The sequence below is a fragment of the Chamaea fasciata genome, unplaced genomic scaffold (genome assembly GCF_029207755.1).
Source record: "Chamaea fasciata isolate MVZ Bird 193981 ecotype frontalis unplaced genomic scaffold, bChaFas1.0.hap1 SCAF_9, whole genome shotgun sequence".
NCBI lineage: Eukaryota > Metazoa > Chordata > Aves > Passeriformes > Sylviidae > Chamaea > Chamaea fasciata.
Window position 1 is genome coordinate 3,471,119 of NW_027094094.1, and position 21,478 is coordinate 3,492,596.

Here is a 21,478-nt window from a genome sequence, read left to right on the forward strand (position 1 = left end):
ACGGGCCCCTTTTGCTTTTCACACCCCTCCATCACTGCCTCCTGTGTTCTCCTTCCTCGGGTATTCCAGCATTTCTTTCCCAACACTTCATCACTCAGAGGCTCCTTCTGTGGGAGGACAGGGTCGGTGCAAGCCCCCTGACCTTCCCCCAGAGGCAGTGTTGATCTTGGGAGCCACGTGTGGCAGTGGTCACCCGTGCTCCTTGGGGCAGGCTGGCTGTGCCTCCCTCTTTTTGGGAGCAAAGGGGGTGCTGGGGCATCACTGAGCCTGGAATGTGCTTGTGCCAGTGCTGCAGCCTGGACCTGCTGGCAAAGCTGCTGATGCTCCTTTGTTATAAAGAGGAGAATTGGTTATTGGAGGCTCAGGATTAAGCCATGCTCGCTGCAGCTCCCTCCCTGTGTCCCTTCCACTTCCAGGAAACCAGCCTGGACATGGAGCTGGAGAAGATTGTGGGTGCCTTAAAGGCAGTGCAGAGCTTTGAACTCGAGTGATGAGTGTGTGTCTGTGCAGGGCCCAAATCACTGCCGTAATGAAGTTCTGCAGAGCTTAAAAACCAAATCAAACCCATTTTCCAGCCTCAAGCACCCGTCCCTCCTCCTCAGCAGCACGGATGAGCGCTTTCCCTGGCACAAACACCAGGCAGGATTTACCACAATGTGAACAACCGAAGCATTTAGATACAACGATACAAAGACGACAACTCAGGCTGAAGGTGTTTCACGGGAGATGTTTGCCTCGGAGAGTGATTTGAACCTGAGCCAGGCAGAGAATCCCCCAGTGGAGGTGACTTTGCTGGCTCGGGAGGGCTGGCAGAGGCTCACCGTTCCCCCCTTCCCTTCTGGCACCGGCTTATTTTCGGCTTTCTGAAGCAACTGTAGCCCAGTGTGCTAACAGGAGGTGATGACAGCTTGGGAGGTAGGGCCGGCGCTGCCGACAGCTTGTAGCGTTACACCTTTCCCGGGAAAATTGCGGCAATCACCTGGCAGGGTGGAAAAAAAGAAAAAAAAAAAAGGTGTTTGAGCAAAAGCCGTGGTCACCGCAGGGATCCCAGTCCTGCTGATTGTTGTTCTGGTAGAGGCACCGTGTTTGCAGGGAGGTGTTTTGGGGAAGAGCTCGCAGCTGGGTGTTGTACCACGGGAAGAGTCAGACGGAGGAATGCTGCTGAGGGATTTCTCCTGCTCGCTGCCGCCAGCCCCGTCCCTGATGTGCCTAAGGGGAGGGAAAACCTGAGGAAAAGGATGGGTGAGAGGGGTGAGTCAGTTCCTGCCGCCTTCTTCTTCCCTGCACAGTGTGGAGCATCACAAAACCCCGTGGCAAAGAGAAGCAGCCTGAGCTTGGTCACCAGCACGCAAGAAGGGCTTTGCTCTGGAGCAACCCTGCAGCTTATTCCAAGTGACCAAGAATTCCTTATTTATGCATTTTTAGATGATCTTTCAAGTATTTCCATTAGCCATGCCTCGTTTTCTTTCTGAGGGCTTGCTCAGCATGCTGGATTAAGGCAGTTTTGGGGAGGGTTGGGGGAAGAAAAACCAGCACCCCAAATGGTCAAAATGGGTCCTGGTGGTCTGTAAAGGTGGTTTGGGTGTAAGGTGTGTTACAGGTGCTCGCTGGGTGAAGTCAGGATGGCCAGAAACATCTCCCAGAAGCTTTCTGTGTTGGATTCCCACAGTTTCCCTGAGACCAACAGGATTTGAGGTGCCCTTTTTGTCTGGCACTGGAGGCCAAGGTTGTGGAGCATCTCGGAGGGGCCCGGGGCTGCCTGGCCATGGGGAACAAGCAGCACATTGTGCCCCCAAACCTGCTCTTTTCTGACATCAACAGGGGACTTGACTGCCCAGTTTTGCCAGCTCAGCACCTCAGCACGTGCTAAATTCACCCAATAAATTTAAAAAAAATGAGCAAAGAACTCTGGAAGGGCTGCAGACAGACACTGCATTGATGGTGGTGGCTGCTCCACCGCCAGCCCGTGCAATGCTGGCTTGGTGATCGCCGTCCTGGCGGGACCCTCCTGGCCCCAGCCAATGGCAAGGTGAGCTGTGGGATTTTGTGGCAGCCAGTGACTCTGAAAACTTGCTTTCTGAGCTGTCCAACCTGCCTCAGAGGGAGCTCCTCTGCCCAGCACGTGGCCTTCCTCCACCAGCAGCTGCCGCAGCGCCGGCAGAACCGGGACCGTCGGGAGGGGTTTTCCATCCCCTTGCATTCCCTGGAATGACCTAAGGGTTGCAGCGTGTGTGGATTTGAGCAAGGAAAATGAGGCTTGGTTGTCTTGCCAAAGTCCCATCAAACTCAAAATTTCCCTGAAAGTCGAGTAACTTTGTGGCTGTTGCCTGAGACATGTCCGAGCTTGGAAACACTTTTCTTTTGGAAGGGAGGAATGCGCTGTGGACCTGTTGAGTTACTCTGCAGTCTGCATCCTCCTTCGTTCACCACCACAGGTTCACCACCACTCATCTCCTCTGAAGCACTGGAGAGCATCTCCCATCCTCTCAGGATGCTCTACCCCTCCTGTAGCAGCCCAGCATTTCCACACCTGGGTACCAAACCCTGGGAAGTGCCTGATCCACGAGATGAGCTCGATTAAGAAGGAGAAAAAAATTAACATTCCCAAAAATGCCAGAGTTTTGTTTGTGGAAGGGATTTACACTTCTGAGAGGGCTGTTGACTTTCGGGAGACCTAGGCTTTTCAAGTGCCTAAATCACTGTTGGAAATACGCTTGCAAATTTTGTGAAGTGCTTAGAAAATATTTCTGCCATGTCCTGGGGCCTTCTCCAGTGGTAATTACGAGTTGTCCATTAACCACAGTGTGCAGCTCTCTGCTTGGAGCTGGAGCATGCTCAGCACCCAGACGACAGAGGCACGGCTGGGGTGTAAAAAATATGACCAGGATGACGTGAGGACTGGGTGCAGTTGCATAATTAAAGAACAAATGGCCCTTTTTTCACACGGGCTTGGGGCTTGTGGGTTTTTGAAGGTTTCAGAGACTGAAGGCCATGAGAAATGCAGCTTCCCCCAGCTTGGGCAGTGGCCAGCTCCTCCTGGGGCAGCAGAACTTCTCTGTTTAGATAGAACGGCCTCTGCAATGGCTCTTTTTATGGTGTGCATGGGGTGGTGCAGCACCCAAAGCCTCTGAGCAATGGCCCAGGGGTCCAGCTCAGCACAAGGCCCTTTGATTTAAGAGCTGATTGGGGTGTGATACAGAGCCCCTGCATCTCCCTTAGGGGCTGTGTGAACGGGTGAGCTTCCTTCCTTTACAGCCTGGGCTAAGTTATTTTGGTGGAGTTGCCCCCAGTTCACCTGGATTTGAATGGAAAAACCCTCAAGCAAACACGCCTAATTCCCTGGGAATGCCAGTGGGGATGTTTTGGAGCAAGGCTGTGTCTCAGGCTGTGTGTTTGGTCCTGAATTGGGCCAGCCAGAGCAGATACGGGCAGCAGCCCTGTCACTCTGTGTCACCAATGCTCTGTTGGGTGCTGAAGTTCTCCTGGCTCCCTCAGCCACTCCTGGTGCTCCAGACCCATCTCCAGCTCCATTCCTTCCTCTGGACGCTCTCCAGCCCCTCTTTCTTGTCAAGAGGGACCCAAAACTGACCAGTATCAGGTGAACATCTCTAGCTAGGGAGGGGGCTGCCTTCCTCCCAGGTGTTTATTGAATTCCCATTCAGGCCTATCCCGTGGGATATGTCCAGCCCAAATGTCTGAGAAGTGAATGCACCATCACACACTGGCTTGATGAGAGGATCCACAGGCTGCTGAGATCCTCCTCAGTCTCCTCCTGCTCAGAACACACTCTCTGCCACTGGGATGGCCTCGTTATTTCCATTGGCATTCAGTAACGAGGGTTTAATTTGCTCTTTTACAAACCAACCCGGGCTAAAGGCATTCCCTGGCAGGTGAGCACGCTCCTGGGCAGACTGCACCCCTGGGAGGTTCTGCATGCTCTGCTCCTCAGGGTTTGGCGTGCCTGCATGCTCCTTGTCGTTCTCAGAGTTTGAAACTGTTTAGAAGACGTGACAGTACATAAAGTAAATCAAGTTTCTGGCCAAGGTAACCAGGAGTGGAGACTCGGGGGAGAGACAACTGTGCTCGCCTGGTCTTTAGTGAGGGGAACGTGAGCCATCCCAGAGGAGGGTTTAGCAGGACACAAGCTCCAGCTACTGAAAGAAAGGGCTGAAGTTTTTCTTGGCTAATCAAGGGAATTGTTGGAAACGTTCATTTGTTTTTGGTGAGCTCCGTTCTGCCTTACATGTGGAGCTGGGTAGTGCATGGGGTGGAGACAGTGATGGGACTGATCCAGAGCATGGATGGGGGTGGTTTTGATGCCTTTTGCAGGGGACAGGGGGGCCACAGGACCTGCCAGGGATGGAGAGGTGGGGGCTTGCAGCATCTCCTGGGGACCCGCTGAGTGTTCCTACTGCTCCGCTTGTCTTCTGCTGGGCTGGGGGAGCTCAGGTGTGGGCTCGGGAAGACTCCTACCTCACCTGGTGTAACTTCTATCCCAACCTCAGCATTCCCCGCTCAGCTGCCTCTCTCCCCTTGCCTCTGCAGAACCGCCAGACTTTCAACAGCCTCACCTGCCTTAGCAGCACGGCCGAGGACGGCTCGCCGCGGCTCCCGGGGCCCGGGGAGCAGCCGTGGCCCGCGGGCCCGGAGGTGATGCCGGGCAGGACGCCCGCCTGCACCCCGGTGCCGGAGCCGCCCGGGGCCAGGCCCGGGGACCGCCGGCCCAGCAGGGACGACCTGTCCTGCGAGGAGGAGGAGGAGAGCGCCGGCAAGGAGGAGGACAGGGCGGCCTGGCGGAGCGGCGGGCCGGGCACCGAGAGCCTCTTCCAGCTGGACGGCGAGCTAGACATCGAGCAGATCGAAAACAACTGAGGAGGGAGCAGCTCTTCTCGCCCTGGGGCTTGGGGGCTGCCGGCGGAGCCGTGCGGGGCTCCTCGTTGCCAGCGGGTTTGTGGGATTCTGTCACTGCTCCCCTCCTGCCAGCTGGAGGGGACGAAGCAGCTTTGCCAAAATTTCATCAGGTATTTAGAGGAATTCGTGTGCATGCGCGTGTAAATCTTGAAATTCTTTGTAACTGCTGTAGCCAGAGATCAGCCAGTCGGAGGAAAGTGCCTGTCCCACGGGGAAACCAGGCACGGGGGATCGCCAAAAAACTCGGAATCCACGAGTAAACGGCTTTTGCCAGGATAGGGGTGGAGCTGATGTAGCTGGCCATGCTCCCACAGCTGTGCTAGCTCAGAGAGGGGTGCACAAGGAGAAACCAGCACCCCCGGGGCTGGAGGAAGGGAGGCAAAAGCAGAGTATTGAGATTTGCCAAGCGAGCACTGGCTGGTGGCCGCGGTTCCTTCTCTCCGGCCGCATCCCGAGCGGCCCCAGCACCCCCCTCGCTCCCCGTGTCCCTGGCAGGGCCGTGAGAAGGAAATCACAAGTGAAGTGTTTTGCTTAAATTTAATAATGGCAAGAGCTGGATTTTTACTCCTTTTTGTTTTTAGTTTTCCTTTTCCTGGTGAGGAATTAAACAGATCCCCGGCCCACGCGGGGCGGCATCCGCAGCAGCACTTGCTGGGCGCTGCATGGGGATGCTCAAAATGCCTTCCTTCCCTTTTTTTTTTTTTTCTTCCCAGCCCCTTCTCTCAACTCTTTTGGGGAAAAAACCCTACTCAGGCTTGGTGCCACCCTCATTTGGGTTCCCAACACCCTGTTTTGAGCAGGGCTGGGCTGTTTACCCATTTACCAGCAGCTGTGCCCACTTTGCTACCCAGGGCACGGCTGCCACCCTCTTATTTTTGGCTTTACTGTGAAGGGCTGCCTGCCCAAGGCACGTCGTGGAGGGGTTACTTGACAAAGTCAGCTGGCAAAAGGCTGAAAATCCAGGTAGCAGCACTGAAAGCTTTTCCTCTTCCTGTGCCTTTTTTAAGCACAGATAAGGTGGTGACCATTATGTTTGTATGATATGAATTCTCTTAGCTAAAAATAAGCTGTCCACTTGCTAACAGGTTTAGAAGGACACTTTTTTTTTTTTTCCTCCCTCTGGGTTTTGGTTTTTTTTTTTTTTTAATTATTATTTGTTTGTTTGTCTAAAGCTCTAGGAAAACTGTACAAATGGCTTCCAGCATCTTCTGGATTCCTTCTGCTGGTTCCTTCAAGCTCAGGGGTCACTTCCCGAGCTTTGCAAACACGAGAAAGGAAAAAAAATCCACTGATACCGAGGGCAGTTGAAGACAGGACATTTTTAATGGGGTTCAGCACCCCCACTGGCAATGCCTTGAGGGTCCATAGCTCAGAAAGGCTGAGAGCTGCTGGTACAGGTTTCATTGATCATTTCTGGTTATGTTAGTGCACTTTTTTCCGTGGTGGTTTGGGATGCGTGTGGCATCTCCCACCACAGTGGAACCCATCGGTTGTTACCCCTGTCCTGGCACTGCTGAGGTTCTCCTGGTGGCTTGTGGCCATGTCCACTCCCTCCAGACAAGCAGGACGAGCCCCAGATATCCCAGGGGATGACAGGGATGTCTTTTCATTTTGGGGAACCCTCCAGCTCTTATAAAGTGTCGCTTGTTGCATCACTTAGAAGAAAATATATCCTGGGTTGATTTTTATCCCTCCTGTTGCGGAGGCTCCAGCCATGCCAGTGTTTCCCCAGGCTGCTGCCCCTCTGTCCGTGCCCCTGCAGTGGCACCCTCACAGCACAGTTCTTGGCTTTGAGTCTTCCTGATGCTCCATCCATCCCTCCCCACCACTGACACGTCCTGGTCTCGGGGCTCACGGCTCCTGCTGGCCACAGGCACCTCCTCAGCTGAGCAACAAAGGGCATATCCACCCAGACCCAGCTCCGGGTGGGCTCTCACGTGGGCATCCCCAGGGCTGGAATTCCTAAGGGCTTCTGTTTTCTTTCCAAGGGCTGCTCCTGGTGCCATGCTAACCCCCCCCAGAGTGGGAAGGTGGCCAATGGACCATGGCCCAGCTGTCCTGGACCTGGTGGCCAATGGGCCAGCTGTCCTGGACGTAGCCGTAGCATTCAGTTTACATTCAGCACAACCCGTTTGCCTTACTAAAAACGCTTCTCCAATGAGTCATGGCCTTACACTGGGCACGTTGGCGTAGGCACAGACTACAGTTAGCGACAGTTCTGAGGCCACGGTGGTGTTCTGTTGGGTGTTTCTTGTTGGGTTTGTATGATTTCACGTACTTATTCTCAGTTTAAGAAAGCCTTACTTTTAAAATCTCTCTCTCTCTCTCTTTCTCTCTCTCTGTAGAGGTAAAACATTTGTGGATTTATATATATATAAATATATATATAAATAAAGTAATTAAAAATATTAAATATAATATAGTATGTGCCTCAGATTCAGGGGACATCCTGTTGATTGTAAAGTCAGAAGTGGCGTTGCTCCCCTGGTGTCAGGAGATCCATCCCCTTACGCAGTGGGAGAGCAGGGCATCCCCTGGGGGTCTTGCTCTTGGTTTGTAAAGGACTTCACCTATTACACAGATGCTTTGGGATCCCCCCAAATCCCCTGGCAAACTCCTGCCAGCTGCCAGAATGTGATACTGATGTAATATGCAGACAAGGGATGTTATTCCTTGCTAGGTAGCTGAAATAGGTTCATTGTTGTGAAGGGACTCAGTGGCTTGTCCAAGGTGTGACCCAGTCTGGGCAGCAGCCGTTTTGGGATGACACCAAAGCTGGTGGCAGCAGCAATAAAGGTTCTTCATCCTGAAAAAAAAAAATAGGATTTTAACACGGAAAGTCTTAGCAGGCACACAGGAGTTTGCTGTGTGTTGTGCAGATGTAGCTCTTTGAGCCTGTCCTATGAAAAAGTACATTAAGAAAAAAAAAGAAACCAACGAAAAAGAAGCGTTTGTAAAATAGCCTGTAATTTTTCCACGTGCTAGCATAGCCTGTTTGGCCAATAAAGTTGTGTTTCAAGTGCATTGTTTAAAGCTCCTGGCTGCCCAGGCGAGCAGACTGACGTAGGATGTTCTAGGATTGTAGCAGTGCTTTGCGGCGTGTGTGGGTTCGGTGTTCAAGAAAGAAAAAGAAGAGGATGGCCAAATTAAAAAAAAATAAAATAGAATAAAAAATAAATGGGAAGAAGAATTCAAACAAAGCCTTCTGAAGCTATGACCTGTAGTAGCCGAGTCTCGCTGGCAATTGCACAAGCGCCGCGGGCCGTGCGTGTCCCGGGAGGGGCTGCCCGAGGTGTCCCCTCGGCGGGCGGGTGGGCCAGGAGGCTGCTCCTGCCCCCTCCATGACTTGATTGCACTAGAGCAGCTCAATCTCAGGAAATTGCTTGTTACTTTTACTGTGTAAATAAAGCTTCCTGGTTCAATAAACCCCGGCCTGTGTCTCGCCTCTCTGTGCTGTCCCCGGGTGTGTCGGTGGGGTCCGGGCTGGGGGTTTGGGGACATCACTGACCCTCGGGCTTGTGGCACTGGCTGGAGTTTGATGGAGCCCTCTCTCCTCTCCTCTCCTCTCCTCTCCTCTCCTCTCCTCTCCTCTCCTCTCCTCTCCTCTCCTCTCCTCTCCTCTCCTCTCCTCTCCTCTCCTCTCCTCTCCTCTCCTCTCCTCTCCTCTCCTCTCCTCTCCTCTCCTCTCCTCTCCTCTCCTCTCCTCTCCTCTCCTCTCCTCTCCTCTCCTCTCCTCTCCTCTCCTCTCCTCTCTCCTTGACATCCCTATAGGTGCTGGGAAGGGATGTCCCAAAAAATGGGTGGCCGTCAGCAAAGCTCTCAACCAGGACCCTCCCTTGGGGTGTCCCAGCCATGGGCTGCACAAGAAAATGGATTTTGTGACATTCACATGCAGACAGCCACGCTGCAGCCTCCCCGTGGCAGGGGGACACCTCCCATGCCTCCCCCCCTCCAGCCTGTCATTTAGCTGTAACACAGCCAGAGATATAAACAACAAAACGCAAATTGAAGTGCCAAGCAGCACCTCCTTCTTTGTTTTTAAGGACAAACATAATATCCCGCCTCTTAAAACAAAATCTCAACTCAAAGCTGCACTCGGAGCCCACAGCAGGCCGAGGGCACGTGGCGGTGTTAAGTTCTTGGGGAACCAGGGCAGGATCTCCCTGCAGCCTTTGTAACTCGAAAAGGAAAACGGCTGCACTTCCTCCAGCAAGCAAACAGTGTAAAAAGTTTCATGACAGATGGCAGGATGTTTATCTGCCTAAACCTAATCAGATTGAAGTGATAGGCTTAGTATAATAGAACAAAAAAGGAAGAATTAGGGGATAAAAAAGAAATTCTCAGTGATCCATCACAGCCTGAGCGTTCGACCAGGGTTTACAGCATCCTTCCATGTGTGTGGATGCTGACAGCACCATACACTTTGGCTGAACCACTACCCAGAGGATAAAAGATGCAAAAACAGACCGCCAAAAAAATTGCACGAAGGTCATTTTCCCAGATGTAGTTTATTTTATTAGAACTTAATTCCCAGCCCCCTTTCCCCTGCTGTCCCCAAGGCGTGCTATGCAGCTCCAGGGCCAGCTGGTAGCTCTGAAAAACAAGTGTTCCAACACTCCAGAAACAGGCAACATCATTTTGGTGTCCTTCAGTGAAGAGGGGTCATCTTCAGCTGTTGGGACTGCTGGGAACAGAGCTGGAATTATCCTTTACCTCCTGCTTGCAGATGCAGAGAGCAGTGGCTGAGTGCAGACAGTGGTCAGCACATGTATATATTAAATATTTGTAACACAAACATAATTACATATTTCCACGGTCCCTTGGAGATCTGAAGCAGGTTAAAAGCCCAAAGAGTCTTTCCCAAAGCCCAGGAGGGTACAGAGCTGCTGCTATGTTGATTAAAAAGGGACTTTTCCCTCTAAAAGGTGACCCTTGCAAACACTACCACGTGTCAGTGAGGGTGGGCAGAGGACTTGATGGAACAACCCCTCATCTTTTAATTTTCTGACCCATTTTGAGCCCCTTCCATGCTCTTGCCAGGTGCAGCATGGCCAGGTGTTCCCACACACGCTGCAGCAGCTGCACTGCCAAACTGACAGGGAGAGAAACCAAAATCCCCGGGGAAGGGCTGCAATTCCTGGAGGCAGGGAGCAGTTCCTTTTAAAAAATCCTTATTCTGATCAGGAAGGAAAGGCAGATCTCATGCCTGTCCTGGCCCTGGACGTGCTGAGCACTCCTGGCTGAGCTGGTGCAGCAGATTCTCAGCAGGCATGTGGGGCAGGATCAGTCCCAGGGGATGTTCAGTGAGTACAGAATTCTAGAATCCCAGAATGGTTTGGGCTGGAAGGACCTTAAAGCTCATTCTATTCCATCCCTGCTTCCACTATCCCAGGCTGCTCCCAGCCCTGCCCAAGCTGGCCTTGGACACTTCCAGGAATGAAGCAGCTGCAGCTTCTCTGGGCACCCTGTGCCAGGGTCTCCCCACTCTCACAGGGAGGAATTTCTTCCCAAAATCCAATCTAAACCTACCCTTTTGAAGCTATTTCTCCTTGTTCTATCACTACGTGCCCTTGTGAAAAGTTCATTTTCAGCTGGAGCTCTGTCTGACTCAGCCCCACAGCTCCCTGGCACAGGGACTGCACATCCAGGATTTTATTGGGGAGAGGCAGGAATCCCACACCCCCTCCCACACAGCCATGGCTGCTCACAAGACCCCCTTCCCACAGAGGGAAGGCAAAGACCATCAGCGCCCTGGCCTTTTCCAGCTTTTCCAGGTGGGGAAAAGCATTTCAGGCCCTGTAAACATCCCTGCCAGTGCACATCCAACTGAACACAAGGACAAACAGGCCAGATCCAAAGGACAAGGTTTATTGCTGACAGGATGGTGCAGTTATTCCCTAAAGTGTTACTGGATTCCTGTGCGCTCACCCAGGGCTGCTCCAGGTGGGCTGATCCTGGCAGAAGCACAGTTCCTGCCTTGCCAGGCCATGTGGGGCTCTCCCCCTCCCAGGGGCTTTGTGCCACCCGAGGCACACCCAGGAGCTCGGTGGCCTCCATCAGCCCCCAAGGACATCTCCCATCCCATCCCAGGCATCCCAAAAGGCACAGGACATGTGGGTTTAACAGGTAAATCCATTCAGGAGAGGGCGCCCCGATTCCCTGTTTCCCACCCGCAGGCTGGGTCCCCAGTGTGAGCAAAGATCAAAAAGGGGGAACAGCCGCTCAGCATCACGCAGAGGAGGCTGAGGCCCCTCACAGGCACCAAGGGCAGGACATTCCAGACTTGCCAGAGGCCAGCAGGTTTGGTGTTCCTTTGGATGAGAGGTCAGCAGATCATTTTAGTACCATTATGTGAAATATTTCGGAAGGCCGGGTGCCCACCACCCTGGACCAGGCTGGGCTGGGTCTGTTAAGGTGAGATGGAGATGGGAGAGGATAAAATGGTTCCATGGAGGGGCTGCATGTGAGGGTCCATCCCTGCTCCTGCTGGGATTCACAGATGCTGGAGGATGATGTCCACGGCCTCGGCCAGGTTGTTCACGTAGGCATCAGGCTTCACCTCGGGGTGGTTTTCATCGGACGGCCTGGGAGGAGACAGAGGGGGCACAGCTGGGCAAGGGCAGGATCCCAAAGAGGCCCCATGCCCCTGGTCATCCTGTGCCCACAGAGCCCAGGCAGCACCAAGGGAGCACCCCTGAGGTTCACATTCCTCCCTCTCCTGTTCATTTTCCCCCTTTCCCTCTCCCACACCCAGGTCTTTCCCACACGCCCAGGTGGATCCTGTGTCCTTTGTGCAAATGAGCTCAGCAAAACTTTGCAAAGCCTCAACTGGAAGAGAATCTCCACTCAGTTGATTAACTTCTCCAAGTCAATGCGCTGCATTTGACATGGCACTTCTTCATCCAGGCAACGGCAGCACAGAACAGAAACTGCTGTAAGGACACTTCACTCCAAGCCTGGGACTCTACAAAATCACAAATCATTAATTCTCCCACCGTTCTTATCTAGAAATAGGAAAAGAAAAGAACAATTCCCTTTCAGCTCAGAGACACAGAAAGTCTTCACACCACGTCAGTGAAAAGGAAGGTTCTGCCAGGGTTTCATTTTGCAGGACTCTTGCAGACCCACCAGTGGTGGTTTGAAGCACCACCAGCAGAAGGTTCAGTCTCACCCTCCACCAAGTCACCACCCCAAAGCAGAGTGACTCAAAGCCATTTTTTGCCAATACTTAATTAGCAGCACTGGCCTAACGAGGCACAGCTGCACAGTCCCGTTTTGCTGATTCAGCAGCACGGCTGGTGGGGAGGGGGGCAGAAATTTCCCAAAGCTCCTGGTCCTGTTGTGGCTCTTGGGCTGAGAAACCCAACAGCTGCTGAAGGGAAAACATATGTACTTTATACACTTAATGACCTTCCTTTGGGAAAGAGATGGGAGCCCAAACGTCCACCTCCCACCTCTCCTGCTCCCTGGGAAGGGCAAACCTTTATTTTTAGCACAGCCTCTCCGTGGGGAAGATGCTTTTCCCATCAGATGCAGGGGAGGCAGAGAGATGATTATTATTATTATTAATGATGTGCAGGATTTGGTGAGCGCTTGTCTGTACAAGCACCAAATCATTTCTTCAGTCCCAGCACTGAAGCTCCCCAGGGCTGTTTCCTTCCTGCTCTTTTCTCAGCTGTGCTCCTCACATCCAAGCCTCTGAGCTCCTCACAAAGGCATGGCCTCTTTTGGAAGCCCACACTGTGTGCTTGAGGCTTTACTTGCTGCAAAGTTGTGCTAGGAACCAGGAAAAAGAAAATATTTTTATATTTTCAGCTGATACTCATCTTTCCTTGTGTCACCTGCAAAGCCATGCCCAGCATGAGGCTCCATGAAACAGATTCTGTATCTTCTTTAAAGGGTGGATGGGTCTTTCTTTAAATGCTCAAATTCTATCTTGTTACAGGGCCAGGAAGCAATGAGAATAATTATGATGATGTTTTTTGAGGTTTTTGTCAACTGAAAAAGAGTTTGCTGATGGAGAAAAACCTTCACACATAAAGCAAGTAAAAATCCAGCGTGTATCCATCCCTTCAGTGGTAATTATTGCTCACTCCTGATTTAACCAAGTCGCTTTGATGAACACAAAAATAACTTCGGGCACACAGTAAAATATCAATTTCTTGTCACTAATCCTTCATTTGAGTGGAGAACTAAATAAAGCAACGAACAAAACCTCTCCTTGCATTTTACACCCTGAATAACGTTCCTTTCCTCGATTACACATTAGGAGGAAATTTTAAGAACTGCTTGAAACGAACGCTTCTACAAGAAATTTTCAACTGCACAGCACTCTTTGATCTATTAAAAGGATTTTGTGATTAATATCTGTGCTGACTACACAGAAATCCATCTGTAACTCAGCTGCTAAATGCCAGTCATCAAGGAAAAGTCCTGTACACACTTAATGTGTCCTGTGAAAAAGCTGTGTGTGTGTGTATATGTAGATGTATGAAATAAGGTATTTTTACCCATTTGCCTAAATACCACGGGATCACAACGCACTCCTGGCTCCACTCAATATTAAAACACAATAAATAAAGTTGTCCGAACTCTGCAGGAAAGCAGAGAGCTGCAATAAACACACTTCCCTGCCCTCCTGCCTTTTCCTAGGGCTGTGTGTGGAGCTTTTGTCCCTGTCAGTGCCACCACAGTTCCTGTTTCATGTGGCCCCTTCCTTTGTCTCGCAGGCATTTTGTGGCTCACAAAACCAGCCGAGGGATGGGCTTGTTCCCCCTCTGGCTCAGAGCTCCTCTTGAAGCATCCGACGAAAGGGAACTGCAAGCAATAATCCCCAAACTCTAATGCCAAGAAACAAAGCCCCAAATGCAGCAAAACAACTCAGGAGCCCAAATCTGGGTGACAGAAGTGAGGCAAAAGAGAGAGCTGTGCCGTAAAACCTCTGGGCAAACCCGAGATGCTGGAGGATGAGCCCTTATTCTGCTGTCCAGAGGGAGCAGAGACCATGGCTCTACACCAGCCTCTTCTCTGGGGAATTTGGGCTTTCTCCTAAGAGAAACACCAGCCACTGAGAGTTCTAAGGGGCCCTGAGGGGAAGAAGTGCTCTGGAGCTCGGCCCTGATGTCCTGGGCATTGCTTTGATGTGTCACAGCCTCCCTGGACAAGGTCATTGGGTGCAGGTGGAAGCTTGAGCCAAGAGCAGATCTTGGTCTCACGGGTCCTGCTCAGCTTCTCTTGCAGTGACAGCAACCCCACGGCAACTGCAGGTCACAGAACTGACGGTGAAGGTTGCTTTTCAACGCTTTCTTCTTTCATATTCCAGAAAGAAATAAATAAGCATCTAAAAATATCTTTAATTTGCTAGGTCAGTTGAAGAAGTTAGCATGGAGCTAACTTTAGGACAGACTCCTTCCGATTTTTTTTCTCACACGGGACTCTGGTTGCAGGGAAGAGCATAAATCAAAGTGACAGAAAATTATATACTGCAGCTGAACATTGAGCTGTCAGCACTCCTGGCCAGTGTACAAACTTGCTTGTGAAAAATCAACTACAGCCTTGGGAAACCCTCTCTTCTGAAAAGCAGGACTCCTTGGAGTGGCTGAGCACCACGGCCTGGAAATGCACGCAATTTTCCAGCCCAAATTGGCCATGGCACTGTGAAATGTGACACTTTCTGCACTGCCTTTGGTGGCCACCTCGCTGGCGTACAAAGGGGTCAGGGAAAGGAGTGGCTTAGCACAGGATCCCTCTGAAATCCGGGGTGGTCCTTCCTGGTCCTCACGGGGACACAGGGTGACGTCAGGAGAATGTGTTCTTCAAAAGAAAAAGGCGCCCAAAAGCACCAGTTGCATCACAGCACATGAACAATATGGATTATTTTTAACCTGCTGCAACTCAGACAGTGGTCCTGAGGCCCCAGTTACTTGTGTCCATCAGACGCTCCTCAGGAGATCGAACATCCTCCTCTCCCAGGGGTCATTTATCACTGCCAGGCCTGCAGCAGCTGAGCGGCTCTCGTGCTCTGAGCCAGACCCTCAGCCCATACTAAACTGGTTAGTTCAGAGCAGTGCTGCACTTGGAGACATCAGGAAGCAGCAGCGTGCTGCAGGAAACTGGCTCTGCAATTTTAACTCTTCACTTGGGAAGAGAAGCTCCAGCTATCAGGGAAACTCCAGAATCAGAACTGTTAGAAAGTGATGGCTTCCTCCTGCTGAGGCATAAAACCAAACTGTAAGGGGCTGATTTAAAAGATCAGCTTCTGCAAGAGTAAGAAGGTTCACTTACTGGGTGGGTCAGATTTCCGCTTGGATAGCTCTGTTCTGACAGGCTGGATTCCCTGCCTAGACTCAGCTATCAGGAATGGCCTTGAGTTGTTCCAACCTTCGTGCAGTTTTCTGGGATGGTTCGGCCAGATGCAGCTGAACAGCTCTGAGGGATGAAGGGATCTATGCTGGCTTGCCTGGTCCTTTCAGGAACTACCAGGAGTCTTTGAAGCAAATACAGAGGAAAGACGATACCAAGAAAGACGACCCCAAAGCCACAGACTTTGAGTTAATTCTTTTGTTTCCCACAGCAGTTGGGATTCCACGGGTGGTCTGTGGGTTGAGGAGAGGACTGGGTGGTGCTGTCAGCCAGTTCCAAAGGCTGGGAATTCACAGGGAATCACTGCTGGGAAGGGAATTGGGCCTGCAGAACCTGGAATGTGACAGAGTCTCTACGAGCTGGGAGCAAACCATCCCACCAGGAGCTAAGAGGAGGCGTCTGAGCTCCAGGCCTTCCCCTCCTGCTGTCCCAGGAAACTTCACACACGGGCTGGAAGGGCCTTCTCAGCACCTCACTTGTGCTCCCCTCCAACAAAACACATGGGGAACAAAAACCAGCTGGGTTACTGCATGGGCAAAACATTTAACAGATAAAAGCCCAAGGGGAGGTAGCTGACATTGGACAGTCGTGGTCACAGGGATGGAAACAGTGTTGGGATCCAGCTCAGCCTGAGACCTGCTGAAACTTGACTGGAGAGAGAGAGAGAGAGCAGGTGGGGATTGATGGACACCTGATGGGTATCACAGGGTAAAATCAGCTCCTACACAGCCCCTCAGAAATCAGGGCAGGCAGGAAAAACACCAAGCAGGGCGAAAGCAAGGCACCAAAGTGAATTTGAAGAAGACAAACGATCCCACGCTCCAGTGCCACAGAGCTGCAATCGTCTGGCAAACCTGATCCCAGCTCTGCTGTCCCACAGAGCTCCCCAGCAGGGCCACTTTTGTCACACAGCAAACCCCATCTCACCACTCACCCTCTGTTTCACCAAGACATCTCTGTGTCACCATTCAGACTTCCCACCAGCTCCCTGATTAACCAGCACCAACACCTGCTCCATAAAATGAGATAAAAAAGCCTGAGACCATTTCTCCTGATAGCATATTCTCCAGCGGCTCTTACCTTGGCTGTAAAATATTCAAGACTGGGTTTAACAAGGTTTTCTTTGTGAGGAATGCAAACAGACACTGTAACCTTTGCTGGTTGCTTTGGAAAGATGCGATTATTAGACTTGGTGCCATGAGTGAAACTCTCTTTTTTTTTTTTCTTTTCTTTTGTGAAACATGCAATTCAATCAGTTTGGCACTGAAAACCCAGATAAATCACAGTGACTGACAGGTCCCTGATGGACAGCTGAGGGATGGTTGTAAAGCACACTTCCTGAGCGTAAAATTAGAGAAAAAGCTGCACCAAAATCAATAACAGCACCCAAGACTGGAGCAGCTCCCAGAACTCCAGGAAATCCCATACCTGGACCCTCTCATATCATGGACAGATCCCTGGGACGGGAGGAGAGGCTTTTGTGGTTAAACGACTGGATTTTGGAGAGCTCCAAGCAAAGCAAACCTTCGTCAGAGCAAACCAGCATCCTCCACTGCTCTTCTCTTGCCTCCCAGAACTTCACACGCCACTAATTGTGTTTAATTGTGACTCATTTAAATTCAAGCATCCCAAATTACAGCCAAATTGTTTGCTAACACCTGAAGGAAGTCTGTGGGCTTGCGACTTAATTGTTGCCATTCATGTTAAACTGCTGCAGTTTTAACTGAGCAGAATAAACCAGCTGAAGTCCAACACTTCTCCAGGTGATATATCTCCACACGTGGATAATACTAAAGCTGAGGGCATAGGGAGTTATCCTTCTGCATAGTTTACCTAAAAATAAAATGAAATTAAATTGCCAGATGCAAGAAATCACAGAATCATGGAATGGTTTGTGTTAGAAAGGACTTTAAAGATCATCTCATTCCACGGGCAGGGACACCTTCCACCTCCCCACGGTGTTTCAAGCCCTGTCCAGCCTGGCTTTGGACATTTCCAGTCCAGGAGCAGACACAGCTCCTCTGGGCACCCAGTGCCCGGGCCTCCCCACCCTCTCCAGGAACAATTCCTGCCCACTATCCCATCTAACCCTGCCCTCTGGCAGTGGGAAGCAGTTCCCCCTTATCCTGTCACTCCATGCCCCATCCAAATTCCCTCTCCAGGTCTCCTGCAGCCCCTTTAGGCACTGCAAGGTTGCCATTCCCCAGATCCCCAATTTTCTGAATTTCTATACATCTCTTGGGATCAACACTTGTGCTTTTCAAACATACAGGTGCTGAAAATTTAATTGGAAGCGTTTAATTGGAATTTGTTGGAGAATCAGTTGGCTGCATGGAGATGCTCTAACCAAAGATCTCAGATACACAATTCCAGAAATAACTGCTCAGAAGAGGGTGCTGAGAGCACTGGTAGGGCTGGAAGAGGTGCATGAGGAGTGCTTGGTGCCCCTGCTGCACTCTGCTCCATCAGGTTTTCCACCAGGTCTTTTTAAACTGCCAAGATCTGGTGCAGGACATCACTTTGGGAAGCAAGGAAAAGGTTGGAAATGGGGATTGTAACCACAGATATGAAGGGGTTCAGGGAGGGCAAGTGGGGCTTTGTCAAAATGAAGACGTTAAATGACCAGAGGTGAGAGAACAGATCAGGAGCTGGAGGCTGGCAGGAGCAAAATTCCACGGGTTTCACATAAAAAGCTTGGGAGAGAGTCAGCACAAGTATTTCCCATACTCCCAGCACTCCACAGGCGTGACGTTCAGTGGTGGTGATTGCAAATTAACCCTTGAGCAACCCCAGCTCCTGGCATTTCGGCAGCAGGCAGGGCACCCTCCACTCCGAGCACACGGCGCTGAGGAAGCGGATGACGGCAGCTCTTTTCCTCCACCCATCCCTTTTTATTTTCTCTCTCAGGAAACCCAGCACATGTGAACACGCCAGATTAAGAGCTCTGGAGATTAAAAGTCCTGAAAGTCTGTGGAGAGGACATAGACACATCTATACAGTAAGAAACAGGCACGAAGGAAGGCAGGATGGTGATGGGGAGACGTGATGTGAAGCGCTGCTGTCGGGACAGAGGGTACTCCTGGCTAAATGCTCTCATGTCATTACACCAGAGCATGAGATTTTATTAGGACTGACTTCTTTCCCTTACCTCCAAAAATCCCTCATGGAAAAACGCACTGGAAAGTCAAGCTGGTTTGAACAAATATTTAAACAAGCAGAGCACTGGTGTTCCGGCATCTGGGCAGCAATTTTCCTGTCAAAACTGCACAGCTCTCTCATCTTGCACAGCCAGAGCAGTTCAGCAGGGGCCAGGCATTAAAAGTGTGCATACCAGCATTATGGTGGAGGAGAGGGAGCAGCACACATGCCTGATCTGGTTTTGGACTGGTTCCCAGCCAGCTAATCCCAAAACAGCTGCACACGTGTCCTGGGAACAGCTGGTATGGCAGGGAGAGCTGGAACCTGGTGGGCACAGGATGGGGGGACACCCAAACAGTCCCTTCTGCCTCAAGGGGCTCTGGTCCCTTAATCCATAATCCATAATCCAGGTCTCTCGTGGGTTCTGAGCTGCCGTGGTCCCACCCAACCCTGAACCAAAGGTGAAGCCATCACGGCTCGAAAGCCTGGCTCCATGCTGGGTGACGGATGCTGGATTGGACTCCTGAGAAGACACAGGTGGAAGGGAGTTACTGCACCAGGGACTGCCATCCTCAGCCCCATGGAAACCACTTCAATCCATTTTACACTGTGACGGAGTGCACTGGTGAGATTTGTTCAACGTGCTCTGCTGGGCCAAGCAGAACAGCTGGGGGAAGCAACAAACATCTGAGAGCACACAACACTTCTGCTGCTGCAGAGGTGAACATTCACCCTCAGCCACCTGAGGTTTCCCATCAGGCTGGCCCAGACCCTTAACCCAGAGTTGTCTGTTCAAAACCAAGCTGCTCTGCCCGGGCTGGTCACCTGAACCTCCTCAGGAGCCTCCTGCTCAGGACACACAGGTGACAGTACACACACAGCCACAAAATCACAGGCTGAAAAGGCCTCTGAGATCACTGAGTCCAACTGTTCGCCCAGCACTGCCAAGGCCACCAGTGCCCCATGTCCTCAGTAACACATTTCCAGGTCCTTTAAATCCCTCTAGGGATGGGGACTCCACCACTGCCCCGGGCAGCTCTTTTCATGAAGAATTTCCTGCTGATGTTCAATCTGAGCCTCCCCTGTCCCCGTTCCCTGGGAGCAGAGCCCGACCCCCCCCGGCTGTCCCCTCCTGGCAGGGAGCTGTGCAGAGCCACAGGGTCCCCCTGAGCCTCCTCTTCTCCAGGCTCAGCCCCTTTCCCAGCTCTCTCAGCTGCTCCTCATGGGACTCTTGCTCCAGACCGTTCCCCAGCTTTCTTCCCCCTTCTTATTCATCCCATGTTCATCCCAGTTTCTTAGATAACAAGTCTGGATAGGAAATAACCTCTGGAAGAGATGATTCTTTTCCCTACTGACTCTATTTAAACCAGATGACAAGCTCATACCCCAGAGCCAGTTTTTGGACAGCCAGAGTTAGGTGTAAAGAACCTAACTTTTCACAAAGTGTAGATAAAGTTTAGTGAGATAAACCCAAGCCCTTGTGTTGCTGCAGGCTGTGAGGTGGAAATGAGGCACGAATGCCAGGCATGTTGGTGTCAGCGCAATGACCCCCTGGCTGGGCTGGGGTGCACTGGGGGACCAGAAGCTCTGACTGTACATGTGGATGCACCGAGTGCTGCAGTGCAAGCACAGCACAGCTGTTTCCAATAAAAGCAAAGCCTCCCTCTCCCCCCTCCAAAGTTAAACGCACATTTGCTTGTTTTCTGAGAAAATCTGAGAATTGCCCCTGCTCTGCCAAACTATCCAGCCTAACAGGGTGTTTGCAAGCACCCTGAGACTCAGCTCTGCCTGCTTGGATTAATTATTGATGACCTGCCTGGCTTTGCCAGATGACCTTACTCAATTCAGTAGAAAATAATTTTAAACGCCCCTGAGAAAGAATTTGGACATAAATATTTTCTTTGTGCATACACACAAACAGATGTGCATCTTAAGTGGAGCTGATGCATTAGCTATTAATCAGATTTAATATTACACAGGAGTGAGAAAGATTAATTTCAAGGGTTGAATGTAAAGCTCAGTGGGCTCAGACATCTTACTCTGTTAGATACTTTTAAAGACCTTAGCCTAAGAGAATATTTCATTGCTTTCCTTTAATACATCACTTACAAAATCCCTATGAAAGGTGTGAAATGAATTCTGGCTTCTACATTTGCAAAGCATCTCATGGAGACTTAAGTCACAGAACTCTGGTAGATGCAGATTCTACAAGAAAGGAGCTTTGCAGATTATAAAAGAAAGAAGTCTTAATTTAAGGTTTCAAAAGCGCTTTGGAGAAGTTTGACTTAAAAAGTATTAGGCCAGATTGGCACTGATAATGCAACCTTCGAGACAAGACACTCCAAGTCACAGCTTTAAAAGACTGTTTCTCACCAAAGAAGAATTTGAGCTACCCTAAGGAGAACTGTATTTGTCTCCAGATGCCGCACACTGAATCAGCTTTAATTTTAAATGAGAATGAAACCATGAGCTATCTGTGCCACTCCCAGGAAACCCAAGCAGACAGACACGCAGCCAGTTCTCCTTCCAAAGGGCAGGAACAGTCAATGCACACACGTGTTGGGAACCAGCACCACCCTGCTCCAAAACCTTTCTCACGTGGGAAGCAAAAAAAGCACCTACGCTGGAAAATTAAGGCACAGTTTACATTTTTGTCTGCGAAACTGTTCAGCCTGGACAAGGCAATGGCATGGGGTCTGTCTGACTTCTCTTCCCAGACCAGATTCCAGATAGGAATATTACATCCAAGCTCACTCAAGGATGTCAGGAACCCACCTGCTTCTAAATGTGCTCATGCTGAACTGATACAACGAAAGGGAATAAATATTTGGGCTAAACCCCAGGAGTTCTGCCTCAGCTCTGAGTCAGTGCATGATTTATGCCCTCAGGAAGGGCTCAGAGACACCTGAGCATGCAGAGCCACTCAGATAACTCAGCCCTACTCTTCAGAAACTCCTGCCCCTTCTAAAGCAGGACCTTTACTAAAGTTATTCCAAATTATGGATCATTTGTTTAAGCAACTCTGTCAATGAGATCTTCACGATCTTCTCTTTGGAGCTTTGCACGG

General features: G+C 50.8%; 2 protein-coding genes across 5 annotated transcripts in view; one reads left to right on the forward strand and one right to left on the reverse strand.

The window, feature by feature from the left end:
• The window catches only part of FAM53B (family with sequence similarity 53 member B), a 44,723-nt gene extending 36,386 nt beyond the window's left edge, over positions 1-8,337 (forward strand). For both annotated transcript variants that reach the window (XM_066190752.1, XM_066190753.1), the window contains exon 5: positions 4,546-8,337. In XM_066190752.1, the coding sequence (XP_066046849.1) occupies positions 4,546-4,872 (327 nt within the window). In that variant the 3' untranslated portion in view covers positions 4,873-8,337. The remainder of the gene's footprint in view (positions 1-4,545) is intronic.
• A 2,421-nt stretch (positions 8,338-10,758) lies between these two features.
• The window catches only part of LHPP (phospholysine phosphohistidine inorganic pyrophosphate phosphatase), a 71,190-nt gene continuing 60,470 nt past the window's right edge, over positions 10,759-21,478 (reverse strand). For 2 of the 3 annotated variants that reach the window (XM_066190759.1, XM_066190758.1), the window contains one exon: positions 10,759-11,495. In XM_066190759.1, coding sequence (XP_066046856.1) covers positions 11,405-11,495 — 91 coding nt within the window. In that variant the 3' untranslated portion in view covers positions 10,759-11,404. The remainder of the gene's footprint in view (positions 11,496-21,478) is intronic. The other variant, XM_066190757.1, reaches the window with a different exon arrangement.